This window comes from Bacillus rossius, chromosome 7 (genome assembly GCF_032445375.1).
Source record: "Bacillus rossius redtenbacheri isolate Brsri chromosome 7, Brsri_v3, whole genome shotgun sequence".
Lineage (NCBI taxonomy): Eukaryota > Metazoa > Arthropoda > Insecta > Phasmatodea > Bacillidae > Bacillus > Bacillus rossius.
Window position 1 is genome coordinate 22060372 of NC_086335.1, and position 20801 is coordinate 22081172.

At 40.2% G+C, this 20801-nt stretch overlaps 1 protein-coding gene across 1 annotated transcript in view; it reads right to left on the minus strand.

The window, feature by feature from the left end:
• Nucleotides 1-20801, minus strand: part of LOC134533718 (protein 5NUC-like) — a 116857-nt gene that overhangs the window by 39399 nt on the left and 56657 nt on the right. Inside the window, exon 2 of the mRNA XM_063371299.1 lies at nucleotides 9989-10189. Within this exon, the coding sequence (XP_063227369.1) occupies nucleotides 9989-10189 (201 nt within the window). The remainder of the gene's footprint in view (nucleotides 1-9988; nucleotides 10190-20801) is intronic.

A 20801-nucleotide genomic window follows, 5' to 3' on the forward strand; every position in this document is an offset into this window, starting at 1 on the left:
TGGCAAACTACGAAGATTTGTTATACGCAATATAAAAACGCAACTGAAATCACTTGAAAATTTTATTTTCTTATCTAAGAAACACTTTGGAAAATAGTTTTATTCATTGAAACAAAGGCACAAACACATTTTAAAAAGCGCTAAGTGCACATATACAAGTTCGTGTTATGCCATTGAAATAAAAACCCTACATCAAAATGTTCAATTGGTTACTAATAACTGATATAGGTGAGCGTAGTTTCTAACATTTAATTTCCAGAGTAGGCCTATGCCCTTCCATCAGGGTCTGACCCGGGGCTCGATTCTGAAATGCACGCCGCGAGAAGGCGGCAGGCGTGAGTTTTGTTAGGTTTCCCGCCATCGGGCTGTGTCGTGGTATTCTGACACTATCGACAAGGCACGGGCGCTCTCTACAACCAGAGTGTCATATTACCAACTCCCCAGTTGCGAGGTTACGCCCATTAATGGTATTGCCTGCGGATTGTTCCATTTGACCAATAACTAACTGTAGCCTTGTGCATAGGAGCTTGGAAATTGACGAGCTGCGGTCGAACCAAATACACTGGAGACTAATACCGAACAGCTCTATACTAACAAAACAGGCGAGAGTGTGAAAAATAACCTAGCGGCAAGAGGTATAACTACAAACATATTTTATTTATATAGTGTCAAATTTTATATAATATTATCTGGTGTCAAACATTATTAATTAATTTTTAAAAATTTAAGAACTGGAGGTTTATATCATAAATCTGTAACATGATTAAAAAATGTTTTTTCCAAGAGAAAAGAAAGTTATTTTTGTTGCCATAATGTTGGTACCATATGTATTGAACAGATACATTGTTCATGCTGGGCATACCGTTTACCATCTATCGGACTGACGTGACAACAACGCAAGGTTTTCACACAAATTTCTTGGAGCTGTCCGGTATTAGTCTCTAGTGTATTTGGTCGAACTCCCGCCTGTGGCTTGTCGACAGTATGTGAGAACACCACAATGAGGCTCAACAGGCGGGGGAACCCGTCATCGCTACCGCCGAGCCCAAGTCGTCAACATGGCGGACCCACGTGTTGTAGCATAAACGCAAGCATACATTATATATATACACTTATAAAATTAATAAACATTGGGAGACTAAACAAATGTAGTCATAGAAAGGAGTAACCGCAACTTTGAAAATACGTTACAAATTTGGCCTTGCTGTATTAATTACCAACAATCTATGAGCAATATGTGTTGTGCTTTGATAGCACAATTGGCACAGCGCGCGCCTCCAATTTTTCTTTTATTTAAATTATATTTTATTTATTGTAAATAGAAAAAAAATTATGTATATAATATGTAAATATGTGGCAAAAGAGCACCGATTGCTGGGATGTCTCTGTAACCAAAAACAAAACTTGTAAAGGGTAAACACGTGATAATAAAAATATACTGAATTGAATTAAATCAGAGTAACAAGATGTACTTTTTGATTATGTTCGAATCCCGTCACAGGAAAAAATATATACTTTTTTTTTTTTTACAGAAATGAATATTTACAGTATACAAATTGAACTTAAGCAAAAATGACTTATTAATATTTTAGTATATATAATTTCATTCATTTTTGTTGTACTATGTATAGATCTTCAGAATAATTAAGCTTGCCAAAACATTTTTTCAAACATAAAACCTCTAGCAAGGAAGTTATTATGCAACCAAAGTCAAATTGAGAAATCGTATTTTTTTAATGTTTATAAAAATTATTTTCCTTGTTATATTTGATGTTGTATATTGACTTTATACCCGGGTAGAAATTGCTGTCAATTAAAAAAATTACTGAAAATACACAAAACATGTAACCCAGTATTCTAAAAAAAAAAAAAAAAAAAACATTTTCAGCGGAATTAATTTTTTTATAATTTTCTTCTGTGCGTCACTTGCAAAATATAATGCAACTTAAGTGTCATCGAGTGGAAAAAATTCTCTTCAGCTCTGGACTAAATGAGATGAAATTTTCCTTATTGATGGGCTAATCTAGAAATGTATTCATCTAATATTATTTATAGAAGTATACCTACAAGAGAATGTGTGTTTAATTTAACGAAGGAAACTTGTGAAGTATACCTCATCGTAAAAAACAAGCATTTAATTAATAGCATACTGCCAATGTTTAAAGTTTCAATAAAACTTTCGTTTGCATTATTGTGTACATTTTGTAACTACGTTATTCCTGTAATTATTTACTCAGTTAATCAGTGTAAGCTTGCAGAGCTCTGAATTAAAAAAATCTAGCCCATTTCATTTTTCTTCCCTTCATGGAAAAACTAGCACAAATAAAAGATGCAAAGAAAGGAGTTTAATGCGCATTCAATTTATATCCACTCTTCAATAGCTCTTTGATGTAAATTAATTTCTTCCTTATATGCACGCCTTAAAATTACTTATCTCAATGGTGTATTTAAAGCTGTTATTTTTAAAATAAGTAATTTATTATTAGTTTTATTTTTTAAAATAAAAATTTTCATCTGGAATAATGGTGGTCTGTACAGTGAAAGAATTCTTTAAATCGGTTTAGTAGTTTTCGAATTTACATGTACAAACAAGCAATCAATCTCTCTCTTTATAGTATTGATATAGTATAAATTTACGTTAATCATCGTTTAACTTTTAAACTTTTTAAAAGGCTTTTCTTTCACAAAATGAACCAAAAAAAATATTTTTGTGACCAAAATGTTTGTGTAATTTGCTACAACAGTAGCATTTTAAACGTTTTCGCGGTACTAATTGGGAAAATACGTTAAAAACATTGTAGGTTTAAAGGCAATGCATACGTTAACCTCATTATTTAGTTAAATTTCTAAAAAAATAATTTACTTAGCTGTCAAAATTGTAAGTTTTTTTTTTAATTTCGAAAGGCTATGTAATACGAAACAAATTTTATCTGAAATGAATAACCAATATTTTTTTAATTAGTCATTAGCATTTTCTTTAATGATGAAAAGTTTCAGTTTTATATATTGCAATGAATTCTCCTTATCGGTTTTTCGCAAACAAGTTTAAAAAAACATATACGGTAACTATATTTGGTAACTAATTGTGGAAAACGTATGCTGTATTATATATATATATATATATAATCTCCTTCAGTTAAGGCACTGATGTAAAGTGTTAGTTAAATATAAAGAAATGACCAGGAACGGGCACGCCTGCTTATGGCAGTGACGCGAGTGTCCTTGACACGGCATGCCCCGGTAGCCCTCGCCTCGCTGTATCGCAGGCCTGGGCTCGCTGAACCTTGTCCCTGCGCTTATCCGCGACCTCAGTTCGGCTTCCGGCAAGCCTCGCATTCACACCCGTCCGCTCCGAGGCCGCGTTCCTGCAGGTTCGTCGTTTCTATGTTCCTCCGCGGCTAACTTCAACACGCCGAGCAGTTGAATTTTACATTTCATTTATATCGTATGGGCTGTTTTTGGCTAAACGTTTTATGTTAATTAGTTAAAACATTGTTTTTTCTGAAAATAGAGGGGGGGATTTAAAATTCCAAATATGTTATTAGTTTATGAGTTGTTTACTGTTCAAAAGAGTGGTTAATTGTGCATAATACAAATTTTTGACATTGTGAGAATGGTCAGCTAGGTTAGTTTAGCTTCATTAAAAAAAAGTGGACGGTTGCTTTGATTAGGTAAGTTAGCTTCATTAAAAATACTATAACGTAATGTTACGGTAGGTTTAGGAAAAATAATTTACAATGTAGCTAACTTAACGTAACCAATTGCCCTTATTATTTTATAGTAGTTATAAAGTAGCCTACCGTTCACGCGATTTTACAGTATTTTTAATTGAACTAATCTAACCTTAACAACAGTACACACTTTTTAAAAATATTTTTTTAAGCAGCTATGAAATGTCTCTCATTTCGCCGACACTAGTTTGTGAAGAACGACCTCTACATCCTTCCCGCGTGTTTTTATAAATTGTTTTTCCAATCTCTTTATTCTATGAAAGGTGCTACCGAAGTGGCGCGAGCGAACAGCGAACCTCGGTCACCGTCGGAACTACTCGGGCCCCGGAATGGACAGCTGTGAACCTTAGGCTTTCCAGTGTTCACCGGTTCAGGGACATGCCGGCTGGAAAACAATCGCACATCGTTATTGTCGGCCCATGACGTCATTCCTGTGCACAGTCAGACGGGTGCTGTCTCAACCTATCTTGGCCAAGTTTTTGCTGGCACGAAAATATAGAAAGATATGGCAGCGTTAAAACATGGAGCGCGAAAATTACATGTGGAATGTTAAGAAAAACATTTAAATTCCAGAGTTTATATACTTAAATAACTAAACATTTTTCAGGAAAAAAAAATGCGTTGAACGTCATACAAACTTCTATTACGTAAAAAATGGCGGTCGGTATACCATTTTTTTAAAAACAACTATACAGAGTATTTTTTTTTTGTGTTTACTCGAATATTACCAAATAATTACTAAACTTCCAATAATCTGGCACGTTCGGGACTTTGATGGTGCCGGATGGCCAAAAATGCCGGATAAAGGGCACTAACCCTAAGTTTTAGAGAAAAACCGTCGGCAAGATGGGTGTATGGCTGCAAATACTGAGCAACAGAACAAAAGGATGAACATTTAAACGCAAACACAGGTAAAAACGAAATTTGTCCGTCAACCTGATTGTTTCTGGGAAGCGCAGAGTTTCTGGCTGCGACTTGTGTGTGTACTATAAAATAGTTTCTCTACCTTAGCTAAAAAATTATAGGTTTTTAGCGTAAGTTCAGTTAGATGGCTTAAGTCCGTACAATCCTAGGTGGAGCTAGATCATCAGGCTTTCCTGACCGTTGGATTCCTGACTATCTGATGTCTACTGTATATAGGATTGGGAAAATAAATTTCTTAGTACACCAATTTAACCCTCAGAGTTTTTGAGACGACAAGCGTTTGTGTCAAGTTAAATGTGATTAATGAAAATATTTTAAAAGTATTTGTTACCTTAACCAGTAATTTTTAGTAATGAATAACTCCACGTTTCAATGGTTTACGGATGTGAATTTTCGGTATATAAATATCATCACAAAATCGAAATGTTTAAGAAATCATAAGAAAAACCTCAATCCTGAGTTAGCCTCTAGGACTTGTTTGATTTCAATTTAATTGCATTAGCAGTTTTTGAGATAAATAATTTTGTGTAGACAAAAATATTTTGACGTAGGATTTTGTTTAGATATCTTAATTTGTTAACACAAAAAAAATATTTTAAACAAAATGGAAGATCAAAGACACACATGTGTATTTTATCTGGCAATTATAACAATGTTGACTCGAGGCGGACTGGCGCTAGAAGTGGAGATGGCGAGCGGGGATTGTGGGAACTATTCGCAGCGGGTGACTGCGCTAGGAACCCTCGCTCGGCGGACAGCCAAAGGCGAGAGGCACGCTAGTCTCCTCACGCGACAGCTTGATGTACGGCCGCGGCAGCCGGCGCCGTCATTGACGAATAGCCACGGCGCCGTGTGTGGCCAGCAGACTCACTGGCTGGATGGCCAGCAGACCCACTGGCTGGGTGGCCATCAGATTTTCCTGGCTGGGTGGCCAGCAGACCTCCCTGGCTGAGTGGCCAGCAGACCACCCTGGCTGGGTGGCCAGCAGACCACCCTGGCTGGGTGGCCAGCAGACCACCCTGGCTGGGTGGCCAGCAGACCACCCTGGCTGGGTGGCCAGCAGACCACCCTGGCTGGGTGGCCAGCAGACCACCCTGGCTGGGTGGCCAGCAGACACCCTGGCTGGGTGGCCAGCAGACACCCTGGCTGGGTGGCCAGCAGACACCCTGTCTGGGTGGCCATAAGATTTTCCTGGCTGGGTGGCCAGCAGATCTCCCTATCTGGGTAGCCGGTAGATACCCTGTCTGGGTGACCAGCAGGCCTCCTGGTTGGGTGGCCAGCAGGCCTCCTGGCTGGGTGGCAAGCAGAACCCCTGGCTGGGTGACCAGCAGACACCCTGGCTCGGTGGCCAGCCGACAACCTGGCTGGGTTATCTGCAGACAACCTATCTGGGTGGCCAGCAGACCCCCTGGCTGGGTGGCCAGCAAACCTCCCTGGCTGGGTGGTCAGCAGACACCCCGGTTGGGTGGCCAGCAGACCTCCCTATCTGGGTAGCCGGTAGATAACCTGTCTGGGTGGCCAGCAGGCCTCCTGGTTGGGTGGCCAGCAGGCCTCCTGGTTGGGTGGCAAGCAGAACCCCTGGCTGTGTGGTCAGCAGACCCACTGGCTGTTTGTGCTGTGGCCTCGCAGTGATTTTAAAGCCGTAAAGTCGTATGAAAAAAGCCGCATGCGGCTGGCGAGCAGCGGTCTGCCGACCCCTGGCCTATAGCAATGATTGATTTATTTAAATACCTGCTGCGTGTGATGTATCGTCAAGTGGAGTAAAATTAGTAATGATATGTGTCCAATTCGTGTTTTATTTATAACAAGATAGAGTCACTTACATGTTATTGCCATTGATACTACCCCTAATTTTTTTCTGCGTTTAATTATTTTTATTTTTGTGCGCAAGTGGACACGCACGTGGTGTGTTTTGGCACAGGTTTGTGTTAAATACTATTATTGTGATTACTTTAAAAAAAAATGTTACGTTAAGGTCTTGCAAGCAGTTGTGAATCTCGTCGTGGCGACCGAGTTTTAAGAATTTGATAGCCTCAAAGTCCTACCATGCTGTTACCTCTGAAAACTGTCACTAATACTAATACGTTCTTAAACCACGTTTACCTATGTTGTGAATAGTTCAAGCCGCAAGCATTTTTCTTTGCTTTTCAAACGTATAACAAATATCTTAAAACACAAATACAAGAAACTCTTATCTTTAAGCATGGAGAAAAAGGCAGAAACAGAAAAACTCCTGGATAATGTTGTATTATATAAATACGCGAAAATTGGGTTGATTTTTGAATTAGTTATTCAATAAGTATCAAAATATAAATGGAACAGTGTGTTTTTTTTGTTTAATAATTACAAACTTAAGTAATCCTATTTGATGCTATCATAATGTTACGAGCGCGAGAGACCAGACCACGATGCCAGTATCAGAGCTGGCTGGCGGCCCTGCACGGCCTCTGGCGTCACGCGGAGTCTCACGTGCCGTCCACTGATGTAAGGCTTGTCACGCGCACCTGGCAAGATTACAAGGGTCGTTGCTGCCCCCTCTTACCTCCCAGCAACGTCCTGCCGCAGTGCTGTTATCTATCGCTGAGCGACCTTGGGAATTCCGCGGGCCACCGCGCGAAGTAGCGTAAATAAACATCGCCTTTCTCGCTGTTTCGGGCGTCGGACCGGCCCGGGGTGACGCGTCTCGCCGCAGCCGCTCTCGTCGGTTCGAGAAGGGTGCCCCTGAGGTACTTAAGCAACGACGCCGGCCTTCGCAACGGTTTGAAGGCAGAGTTCCACGAGGGGTGCCACGTGAATTCTACGACGAGTCCAGCGACGGAGTGCCGCGTGAGTGCCGAGTTTCGTGGTGAGTTCCGCGACAGTTCCAGGTGAGTTTCGAGAGTGAAGGAAAGTGCGACACAAGCGACAGTGACGTGGCGCGGAGTTCGCCTGGATCGCGAGAGTGCGGCGACTGAGTGGCGCGAGACTGTGTGTGTGGACAGGCGCGAAGTAACGGGTGATTCACTGTTGAACCTAGCTTCAGCGAGGAGTGTGTACTGCGGAACTTGACAGACAGTGAGTGACTGGAGAATAATTGATGATTGGGCATTTATAAGTACATTTATTTATTAATGTAAATATTATCAATTAATAAAATTGTATTAAAACTTAATTGGGCTATCCCTTACGAATCCAGTTCTCTTCCCACATTATAAATCATACCAATATTTAGTCAAAAACATGATTATAGGCTAAATACTATAGCCACAATAAGATTACTAAAATTAGGCCATGAATGCTAGTTACAGTAAAATTTTATCAATATTTTTTAAAAGTACTTTAAATGCGTTTTATCATGATTATAGGAATGTAACAAATATTTACCACAGATTTATTTTTACTGCTGAGAAAAATATTATCAATTGGTTTAATTAAATCAAGAACATAATATTTCGTATTAGGAACATAAATATTAAGTTAAGTCACCCGAAGCCATCAGGAGCGCTAGAATCTCATGCCACTTCATGTTTATGAGAGTTTCCTATATAGTGTATTATAATGTTTGTTGATATATGGAGCAGATTGCAAATGGCGTGCTCTACTCCGCCCAATGCCTATAAATATACTAAATATAAGTAATTTTCTTACCGTCAACGAAACAGAACAAGATGCTGAAATATTAAATAAAATCCGAGGGTAAATAGAAGGCTAAAAATTTATTTGGAATTATAAATTATTTAAGGAGATTATGAATTAAAAATTAATTACGAGTCGGTGCAAGGCCATGGGCCTATAGTGCAATAAGTCATTTACACACAGGTTGTCTTGAATTGAATGTATAGTTTTATTATTGTGATAAAAAGTATGTACTGTTAAATTTCTACGCAAATTCGTTATAAAAATCTGGCCGGGGGGGGGGGAAGAGAGAAAAGCTTACAGCGCTTTAGGTTTATATTACCCAGATATTACAATAGCTGAAAAAAATTCACACAATCAATAGCCAATAATTAGAGGCAAGCATTTTTCGCGAAAAAATCTAATAACCTATTATAAAGCAAAAAGGTATACCCCATATGTGGGTTCTTCCTTGTGATTGGCAGCCGTCTGCGAGAGAAGTCGTTACCTTTTTGACCGAGCCACTCAGGACGTGTTTGCTTCCGCACTGAACCACTGTGATTGGTGTCGTAACAATCGACATGTACCTGAAAGAAACTCACCCAATCACGAAACACAGACGATGCTACAGTGTTCTAACTTTCAGCTAGTCTCGGAATCTTTTCGCGAAACATGCATATGCCCCTACCAATAATTGACACCACGGCGATAGTTGAAACTGTCGTCTGAATGAGTACGCCGACTGACATTGGAGTCGGGCGTGAGGTAGATGACTGACCTTGGTGTAGGGCGGGAGGTAGATGACTGACCTTGGAGTCGGGCGGGAGGTAGATGACTGACCTTGGTGTAGGGCGGGAGGTAGATGACTGACCTTGGGGTCGGGCGGGAGGTAGATGACTGACCTTGGGGTCGGGCGGGAGGTAGATGACTGACCTTGGAGTCGGGCGGGAGGTAGATGACTGACCTTGGAGTCGGGCGGGAGGTAGATGACTGACCTTGGAGTCGGGCGGGAGGTAGATGACTGACCTTGGAGTCGGGCGGGAGGTAGATGACTGACCTTGGAGTCGGGCGGGAGGTAGATGACTGACCTTGGAGTCGGGCGGGAGGTAGATGACTGACCTTGGAGTCGGGCGGGAGGTAGATGACTGACCTTGGAGTCGGGCGGGAGGTAGATGACTGACCTTGGAGTCGGGCGGGAGGTAGATGACTGACCTTGGAGTCGGGCGGGAGGTAGATGACTGACCTTGGAGTCGGGCGGGAGGTAGATGACTGACCTTGGAGTCGGGCGGGAGGTAGATGACTGACCTTGGAGTCGGGCGGGAGGTAGATGACTGACCTTGGAGTCGGGCGGGAGGTAGATGACTGACCTTGGAGTCGGGCGGGAGGTAGATGACTGACCTTGGAGTCGGGCGGGAGGTAGATGACTGACCTTGGAGTCGGGCGGGAGGTAGATGACTGACCTTGGAGTCGGGCGGGAGGTAGATGACTGACCTTGGAGTCGGGCGGGAGGTAGATGACTGACCTTGGGGTCGGGCGGGAGGTAGATGACTGACCTTGGGGTCGGGCGGGAGGTAGATGACTGACCTTGGAGTCGGGCGGGAGGTAGATGACTGACCTTGGAGTCGGGCGGGAGGTAGATGACTGACCTTGGAGTCGGGCGGGAGGTAGATGACTGACCTTGGAGTCGGGCGGGAGGTAGATGACTGACCTTGGAGTCGGGCGGGAGGTAGCCGACTGACCTTGGTGTCAGGCGTGAGGTAGCCAATGACGCCCACTTTGACCCCGCGCACGGTGATCACGGTGGAGTTGGCGAGCGGGGTGGCGGCCAGCGCGGGCTCGTCGCGCAGGTCGAGGTTGGAGCAGAGCACGGGACAGGTCACGTTGTTGATGAAGGGCAGCAGACCCGCCACTCCATCGTCGAACTCGTGGTTCCCTAGCGACTGAAACACACGCACACACACACACTGTGTTACTTCACAGGTCGAGGGCTACAAACATTAATGAATTTTATTATATATTACTAAAGGATTAAAACATTTTGTATTTTGTCTTGAATAAAAATACCTATTAAGTATTACTAATGAACACAGAAAAGAATGATTGTTTGAATGTGCATATATACCAATGAGAGCTAGAATAAAATACAAATTACTGGGGAAATATATTTTAAATTTAGTTTGAATAACCTAAGATACGAATGCAGCATGAATGAATGAGATACGAATTAAAATAATGTGAAGAAATTTATAACAAATTTATGGTTTGAATTTAAAGATTTATGAATGGTTATAAGATAAATAAAATCAGTTTATTACAGATTTTATTTAGTTAACAAATCAATTTTTATATTGAACTAAGATATGCATATTGAGGTGAAATCAATGTGTCCTATTATATTTATGACATAATCACACTACGGTTGCTCTGAACAAGAACAGGAGTCAAAACAATATTATATCTCATTGGCATTTACACAAACTTAACACTGAGAATAAGTATAATTCACAATTTATACACCCTAAAATCACACAATTTCGTCTCAATTCACTTAAATATCAAAAGTTCAATAATTATGTGAGCTGTGTATTCCTGGAATTAAAAGTCATCCAAACAGTGTAATTATGTATCAAATTGTAATATTTATTATTTTTTTATTTTAACCCAAAATTGTAATCATAATAATTTCATAAAACTTTCACTGATCATTATAATTTAAAATGTTTATAAACATAATTGCAACTGACCAACGTTATTTTACGTTCTAGTTAAAAGTATTCTAATTCACATAAAAATTATCTTCTCAAAATGGTATTTATATGTAATCCAAATAAAGAAATAAATTAAATTTTTTAGCCTAGCTTACATTATAGACTAAACCATCTAACTCACAATATTTGAGATCTCTGGAACAAGTATCTTCAATCAGAAATGTACTTAAAATTACACCATCAAGATAGACTATAGGTTAAACAATTTCGACGAACAATTTGTCCTTTACATCCACCTAACAATAAATAATGGGATGAAGCAATATACATGTATATGTAATTTAGTAAATCTTAGTTGCAGATAATGCTTAATCGGGTGATGATCTTGATCTTCTATCATTCCAGGCCGAAATTCAACATGAGCAATTTTATACATTGCATCTTGGTAAGAAGTTCATGGTAGTTCAAACACTAAATAGTAGCTTGTAGCCGGCAAATTCTCAGATCAATCCCACTTCGTCATAGTTGTAAAACGTTCTTTCTCATTCAAAAACAAATATTTTTCACATATTATTATTACCCTAATAAGGTGCACATGACAGAAAAAAAATAAAATAAAAACATATTCCTTTAAATTTAAACACATTGGCCGCTTCATTAATCTTTAGAAGCCATCCAATACATACCTAAGGGAAAAAGAGCTATTTTAGCTGTCAATATAATGGTAGCATGTTAATCAAACATTTGTACTTGCTGGGCATATAGTCTGCCATCTATCGGACTGACATGAAAACAACGCCATGTTTAAACACAAAAATATTGAAACGTCCGGTATTAGCCTATAGAATATTTGCTTGTTTTGTTATATACAGGTAAAATGTTGAAGGCGTAGAACGTATGAGCAGTTAAATATTTGCCACACGAACTAATCACTGCTAAAAAAAAAGGAATTATGTGAATCAAAATCAAAATAAACGTCTAATTGCATTTAATGCGAATACTTAAATTTGTAGGCTACTAATTAAATGTGTTTAATTTACTTGCATATCAATCATACGTGTAAAATTAAGGTATAAGATAATAAAACTTCGTAAGTCTAGAGCTCTAGACGCGCTTATCCAGTCAGTGTGAGATATGTAGTAGTGGCCCAAGAGCAGGAGTTTCTTCACACCCTCAAGAAGATCCATTTTGTTGTAGACTACTTGTTATAGACTACTTAAATAAGGTTATATCTCATTCCAGTACTAAAAACGCTGTTACTGCTTGGTCGAGGAAGTCACAGAAGGTAAAACCCACACGAACTAAGCCAAGGCCTGGGCTTTCAACGTAGTCATTGTTCAAGTTGAACGTAGTCATTGTTAAGTTGAACGTCTAGTTGACGGCGAAGTCTTTAGCTCCAGTCACAAACACTTCAACTCGGGGATATGGGGAAAGGAATTCTCCATAGTCTATTGTGAGGAACTAATTTAGTATTTACTGGAGTGACTACTCATGTACACAGTGTTCGGGAACAATGGGGCAGTGACTGTCAAAACAAGCAATATTTTGTTAATGAACATATTGTTACGAACGCGAGGGACTATACCTCGGAGCGCGCCAGGTTCGGAACGGGCTGGCGGCCACGCACAGCCTCTGACGTCACGGGACGACCATTGACGTAAGGCATGCCACGCGTGCCTGCCCGGATTACACTCCCCGCACACTATCACGCCACGGGATATTGTCACCTTTAGCGGCCTGGGGATTCCGGGCTTACAAAAGCCGCCGCGAGGAGTGGCGTGAATAAGCGTCGCTATTCTGGGTGTTTCAGTTGTCGGGTCGGTCCGGGAAGACGCTACTCTTCACAGCTACTCTTGTCCCTTCAAGAAGGGCACCACGGGTATAAAAGCGACGACGTCAACCTCCACGGGAGTACCAAGAGTTCTGTGAGTAGGGGAGAGTCTCCCCATCGGAAAGTGATACTGGCGATACCTGTGCGATCAAATTGAGGTGAATACCAGCTACACTAGTTTCCCGAAACCGACGATTGAATCTACTAGTACACAGCAAAGTTCTCATGCATCGTTAATGTCTTAACGAAAAAACACTACAAAATGTATGTGTTAAATTTCGGAAGAGTGTGTAACCAGGTATATGTATTAAATATAAGAGTAGTTGATGGTATCCGAAAATCAAATCTAATTTTACACCTCATACATTTGCAGTATGTGGTGAAGTTTAATTAAAATGATAACTTTTGCTTTATTTATTGATTGTTGCTATACTCCTTACTCTTAACGTTAACTTCCCCAAGTAGTCATATTTTAAAGTTGAGAGTTTTAGTTACTAGTTGTGTTACATGTAATAATATTTCTGCTATTACAAGTTTCCTAGTTTAGACATTTAATTGCTTGTGTGAATTTTAAGATTTTACTATTCCCTTCATTACTAATCTCAGGCAACTCTATTTAGGATATTATTAACAAGCTGGGGGTTACTTTCTGATTTTCAGTATATGTTTGTGAAAGTTAGGTAGCGCAACATGTCAGAGTGTCTGACGCTGTTAATTATGACGTTGTAACTCTGTGACTTGCTTTAAATAAAACGCTGAATCATCTCAAACTATTTGATAATTTTTCAAAAGTAAAGTAACTTAACTCAGTTTATTAATGTCAAGTTAAAGGTCTAGGATTAGTTGGCATCCAGATCAATATAACCAAGTGATTGCTAGATTGTCGTAACTTGTAATTTTTCTCAAAGAATATTATTTTTTGGGTAAATTTATTTCAGGAAGTAGTATAGATAAAAGATTTCTTTGTAGGAAGTACCATACTTAAATCCCTACATATATCCAGAAACTACCTTTTAATTACACTAGAGAAAAAAATTATTCAAAATAAAATAACAAATATAAAAAAACACATTTTCTTTTAAGATGAACTCTCCGAATGCGGACATACGGATCAGGATCACTAAAAAGAAGTAATATTGGAGACTGAACCGCACTGAAGTGGGCGCAAGATGCACAAGTACTGGAGTGCTATAAGGAAGACACTAACTCGCTCTTCATACACATCTTCGATTCTACGAGCGAGACAGTGTTGCAGAGTTTCAGTCTCTAATGATTCTTCTCTCAGTGTTTCCAACAGTAGCACGTCTCTGAGAGAATGCAAGCAAAGAGCATATCATTTCATGGCGGAAGATTGTGCACCCTGAGGTTGTTTGGCAGTAGTTCTCCTACCTTCCACGTCTTGAACCACTTTCTTCAACTGTATGTATAATTTAAATCCAATATTCTCCATTTGCACATTTTAGTCCAGCCTGGACCTGCCTCTACAATGTCTTTCTTTTATTCACCCTTCCATGGCAGGAGGGAAAATCCCCTGCACCCGAATGGCATACAAAAATTATTTACCTCTAAGTAACCTTGGAAAATTCGATGTAGAAATAATCAATCTTTAAAAAATGTGTTAAAATTAAGCCAGAACATTACCCTTGCAATAATTTTTAAATGGTACTCGTTATCAGAAGCCACTTATTAATACGAAAATTTTGAAATAAATGATCTATCGGCTCTGAACAACTACCAAACAAATACATATAGGTAAGAATTTAGAGGAAGCCAAAAAAACTATTCATCGTTTCTCTACTTTCGTTAGCTGCTAAGCAATTTATAATCAACCGCACAGAAATTATACACACTTCTATATCTACAATATATCAGAAACGCGCAACGTTTGGTCGTAGTTAATTGAATACTCGAAATTATCTGCGATGAAGACCAAATTTAAAATTTTACTTTTTATATTGGTGTCTTTTTGTTTTTACATGTACTTAATAAAATGGTAAAAGAAAAACTGTTTCCTCAGAATAATTTAGGTAATTTTTTGACACATTTTTATCACAATTTTGACTGTAAAATTGTAGTTAATAGGGTCCTGAACAATATGTATATCAGAAATAAACGCGCAAAAGTCAGAATTCACTGATTTCTGCATCATTGCTGATTATGTAAAAAAAAAAATTCTTTTGCGCCATAAATTCGAAACTGACTCAGACCAAAATTTTTTCCTCTAACTTTTACTAAGAGTTATAAAAGCCAGACAAAACTTAAGTAGAGTTACAATGTTATGCGCTTATGTCTGTTGGAAAAAGTCCCCCACTCGAAATAAATTAACCTTCAGTTTTCTTTCGGGCCACACGCATACAGCAGTTGATATAAAACACAGTATCATTAGTGTAGTTTTTTACTCCCATGTCGAGTTGCCCAGCTGCAACTGATGTTAGTTCAGTGGCCAGCTGGAGATAATAAACTATGTGTGAGCGATCACGACAGTTTGTTATGACGCTACTGACTGAACAGACGAGTTATGGGGATAAGGCCTCGCCACATTGCCACCAAAAAAATTTTGATATCGCTTGCAATAAAGCTGCCAGGCTAAATTTCTAGGTTTGACATGGCCTAGAACTTAGCTTTGGATTCTTGTTGAAGTCACAACTTGTGAACTTGGTGTGATTATCATGAGAGTTGTAGTTTACCGCGTGAAATAATAAGTCTATCTCCTCGCGATCCCTACAGACTAGAGCGTGTTAGTAAATATGCGGTTGCAACAAAGGAAGTGAAGGTATGGGAGATATGATTTATTCCTATACACTCCAAAAATTACGATAAATAGTTCAAAGCTAGAATTATAGCTAATAGTCGGAAAATTCCAAGATGGCGGGGACTAATCCTCCTTAAGACCCTCGCCTACCCAGGAACACATGCGGTGTGCCGAGCTTCAGTAAAACCACGCGGTTTAAAAACTGCTAAGATATCAGAGTGTAGTGTCGGTTTTCGAAAAGCAGTTAAAAATACGCCGAGGACGGAGGAGTACTTTTGTTTCCGTATTTCGTTTTCAAACATTTAACATTCGGTAGATTCTTCAAAGCAATCAAGGGACTTACGTTACACCTTCATCTACATTTCTTCACCATATAATGTTGGGGTTACCACTCAAAACTCAAAGTTGTTCAGTGCACGACGAAAAGACTACGCGCCAGTCCACAGCCTTGCGCTTAGAGGCGATAGCACGCTTGAAGCACCAGCGAAAGTCGACTTTATCATTCTACTTCACTAACACAAATACATAAAGATCGCAGGCTTTCACTGCCATTGTCTCTGGAGTTGCTTGCCTTATGAGTTGTTGCCGCATTAAATGAAAAAGACATCACAAACGTTTCGGCCGATGTTGCAGTCGCCATCATTTGGGTAGCAGTTACCTACTGAGTTCATCGCAAGTTCCCCGCCTGAGAGAATTCAGCAAAAGACAGATCGCCTCTGGTTGGCCAAACGTACCATCCAACCAGAAAAGAAGAGGCCACTGATTGGCCAGCACCCACGACCAGTCACAGAGTCGCAGCTACGTTTGGCCAAACCAACAGGCCAACCAGAAAAAAAAAATGAATAAAGTGCGCAGGCTTTCACAGCCATTGTCTGAAGTAGCTTGGCTTCTGGGTTGTAGCCGTGTTCTTGTCGGATAATTCACCAATTCAGAAAAAAAAGGAAGACTCCGATTGGCCTATGACTGCGACCGATCGGGAAACATTGCCCTCTATGGCGAAAGTATTAAAAGGCAGGAGAATTTGTTAGAAGCTCAGTAGGTATCTGCTGCCCTGATGATGGTGACTGCAACGTCGACCGAAACGTCGGCGATATCTTCGCCTTCGCCAACACAGATTCGCCCGGGACTAGACGGGCCTCAACGCGACGCGCACACAATGGTGTCAGCAGACGAGGAGTTAAGCCTCGGTGAAGCGCCAGGCGGCGCGCGAGGGCAGACAGACGGAGGAGATAAGATTACTCCGCGGGGCAGGGACGAGGCACGTGTGCGCCACAATTTTTTTTCCTAACCTAACTAAAACTAAGTGTATTTTGGAGGGGTCCGGGTTAGGGAGGGACCTAGGTGCGTCTCAGGCCGAAGCCTATACGCCTAGTCATGCTGGGATTAGCCATGCAAGGAGAGGGTCGCATGCATCATGTGCTAGGAGGGCATTGGCCAGCCATGGCAGCGATTGGCGCCATGACTAACTCCCCTCACTCTTAAATCTAGACTATAACTAGAGATAGGTTGGGCCCAGGTAAAACCTGCATAGACACAGGGAAAACCCTGGGCACATTCATGCGGGATGCAAATTGGCATGCATGCATTACGTTTAGGAATTTACAGGAGACATAGGATGGTCTGGGTGAAGTGTTTGACACAGTAGAAAAGAGTCTACCATGCGGGGGTTGGGCACTTGGACTCGTGGTCCACTTTGAATTTTATTTGTATCTGGAATATTTGACCAGGGACGCAAGCGCCCCTGGTGGTGAGTGGTTGCACTGACCACTCACTCCGCCGCCAGTCAGCACCTAAAAAACTAAGAAACTAAGACAGAACAGATAAATGACACAAATTAGGCATTTCGTTACGAAATATGCAAACACCCAACTCAGGGATGGACGTGCAGTGCTTAAGATAAAACTAAAATAATAACTATAAATATTATTTTTATTTTATTATTTTTTTAGTTTTTTTTAATTATTATTTTAGAAATATATATTTTTATGACTATTACTTAGTATCTAGGACTTATTACTAATTTACAAATCTCTAATATCTACTACTATACTACTAGTTAAATATAGAGGAACTGTCGGTGTATAAAGTTACAGGTGAATTAAGTCAAGACCTATTCGCATTTTGGTATTGTTGCAAGCTTGCAATTCAAAATCCCATGTCTTTCAGAAACACAACCGGCACTGGAGGTGAAGCCTGCCAGGCGGGCCATGCCCATCGAACATAGGGAGTCAGCCCTAACAGCACAGGCAGTGAAACTCCCGGGAGCCAAACCTACACCTGCGTGATTCGGACCATTTTGAATTAGCAAATTATTTCATTAATGTCTATAATTTAAGTTTCAACTCGCGGGAGACTGATTGGCCGATCGCTCAGCCAGCCACAGCACACTACGGAGGTTTGTGAGCCAAGATTTAATTTGGCATTTTATATTTTCCATGCAACTCTGGATCTTGTTCGCCCAGTGATGAAATATACGGGTTTCTGCTTATGGAACATTTATCATAGAATTTTTGCGCAGTTCGGAAATAATAATGTTTTAAAAGTTCGAGTTTGAGCTCTCTGTGCATAGCCCTTACGGGACAATACACAGGCGCATCTGTCGCAATACGAATACTCTTATTCTGAATTCTCTGTAGCTTGATTAAGTGAGATTCCGCTGCTGTTGCCCACACCGGCGCTGCATACGTGATTATTGGTTTTATTAGTGCGTTATAAATTATTATTCCGTTTTTAACAGAGCTACCTAAACGTCTGCTCATGACGGGGTAGAGGGCCATGAGCCTAGTGAAAGCTGTTTTTCTTTTCGCCTCTATGTGATCGCGCCATAGTAGTTTCCTATCCATGTGCACGCCTAAATATTTAACAACATTTTTGTGAGGAATTTGCTCATTGAAAAGTGTTAGTCGTGGTCTATCTTCGAGTGGCGGGAGATGTTTACGCGTAAAAACTATAGCTTCTGATTTAGTAGGGTTTACCTTAATTCGCCATTTTGTGCACCACTGTTCTATTGAATTTAACGCGGTTTGCAATCTGTCTGCTGCGAGTTCTAGAATACTAGATCTGCTAAACAATACCGTATTGTCCGCGTAGCAGCCAAACTGAACTGATCGGTGTGCGGGCTTAGGCATATCATGGATATAAATATTGAATAAAACCGGCCCCAAAATGCTGCCTTGTGGGACTCCTGCTTTAATTATTTTTAAATCGGACTGTGCTCCTTCTGTCGTGACTCTAAACGATCGATTTTACAAATACGAGGCCAGTAATTTAATATAACAATCGGGGAAGCCAGTTTTATATAATTTATAAATTAAGACTTCGTGAAGTACTCTATCAAAGGCTTTTTCTATGTCCAAAAACGCTGCGAGATTATAGCTATTCTGATTGAACGCAGTTATTATTTGTTCTGTCATACGGACCAGTTGATGCGTTGTTGAATGCGCGCTGCGAGAACCAAATTGTTCGTCCGGCAGTACGTTATTTTCTTTAATGTGAGCATTCAGTCGCTGCAGAATTATTATGCATTCAGCTACTTTTGACAATGTACTCAGCAGTCTAATGGGCCTATAATTTTGGGGCAGTGTCTTATATTTTCCGGATTTATGAAAAACTATCACATTCGCTTCTTTCCTCTGCAATGGAAAATACTGTAGTTTAAGTATTCCATTTATTAATTGAGCTAGGTATTCCAAAATTTCGTCGGGCAGTTTCTTAAGGACTACTGCCTGAATGCCATCGTTTCTCGGTGCCTTACGTGGTTTCATACGCCTGATAGCCTGTTTAACTTCCTGATATTGAGTTAAGTAAGGTTTTGAAGTTAAAGGCTGATTAAGTTTAATTGTAAGGTCTCTGTATATTCTGGCATTAAATTGCGGGTCACAGGGTTCGATATTAGGTTGAAAGGCTAATTCAAGGGTATTCGCGAAGGCTTGTGCCTTGTCTGTCGGTGTAAAAGCGAACCCAGTGCGAGTTTGTAGCGGAGGTATTTTATCTATCTTATGAAGGAATCGCTTTGTCATACTCCAGGTGCTATCATCTTGCACCTGTAGCTGAGAGAACCTTCGGCCAACCTCGGGTTTATTTACATATATATTTATATTTCTCTGTTTATTTTAATGCAGCTATACTAACCTAAATAACCGTCCGTAGTGTTTTAAAGTGTTTTAATGTAGCTAACCTAACCGACCACTTTCAATATTTGAATTCATTTTTCCTGCGCAAAAATAATACAAATCCCGAGGTTGGCCGAAGGTGAATATTCGGGCGTGTTCGGGCAGGGACAGAACTTGATGTACATGTTAGGCTTCTCCACATACTGCCGTCACACTTCCCTCACGCGGTGCTCAGCTGGGCCCGTCTCCGTGCAGGGCTCACGTGTGTGTCGCTGGCTCCAAGGTCAGGCTTACTCGAGCGCGAAACGAACAAGATAACGCCTTGGCTGAAGGTGCCTCGTTTTAAACTAACCATTAGCTTTGCGTTCTTTAAATGATTCTTGCAATGAGAAAGAATGATTTAAGTCATTATTTAAATTGTATGCCTTTGCTAGTCTGCACTGTATGACACAGATAAAACAACCGAGAAACGGACAAAGTAAAGATGAACAATTCGAACACACAAGAGGACAAGTTAAAATCATCCGCTTTCAAACGTTAAATCTATGGACAGTTCAGGCTGTTTGTGCTGATGACAGGAAGATATCTCAGTTCCCGAAACGTCACAACTGTTTTTGTCTTGGGAACTGTGTTCGTCTGTGCTGTCGTCGTTGTGTTGTCAGAATCCCTTTTGAAGTGACAACGTCTAATAAATCGATGAACGCCGGCTGCACGCACGAAAAAGGGTCCCATTAATCACATTGTCCCGTTACGCTGTGTCCCGTTACGCTCATTGTACGCTTGCGCCGCGTCTATCTCTCTTCCACTCGATTGGAACAACCATCGATTTGACTTTTTCGAGGCACATCAAACTTTAAACACTCCCATTCGTTTCCTACTTTTCCTATCATCGTCCTATCCTTAACAGAATAACACAGATTGGAAGAAGTTAAAAAGCAAACATGTATGAGAGTTATAGTTAATATAATCTCTTCGTTAAAGTAATAAACATATTTGAATTAATGAGTGCAAATAAAAGTAAATTTATCAATTAAATTGTAGATTTAGTTTCACTCCCTTTTTGTATCCATACAAAATAGTGATAATTCAATAAAAATTATTCAATTTTATTCATAAAAGTATGCAATCATTTCATCAATCTTTTGTTAT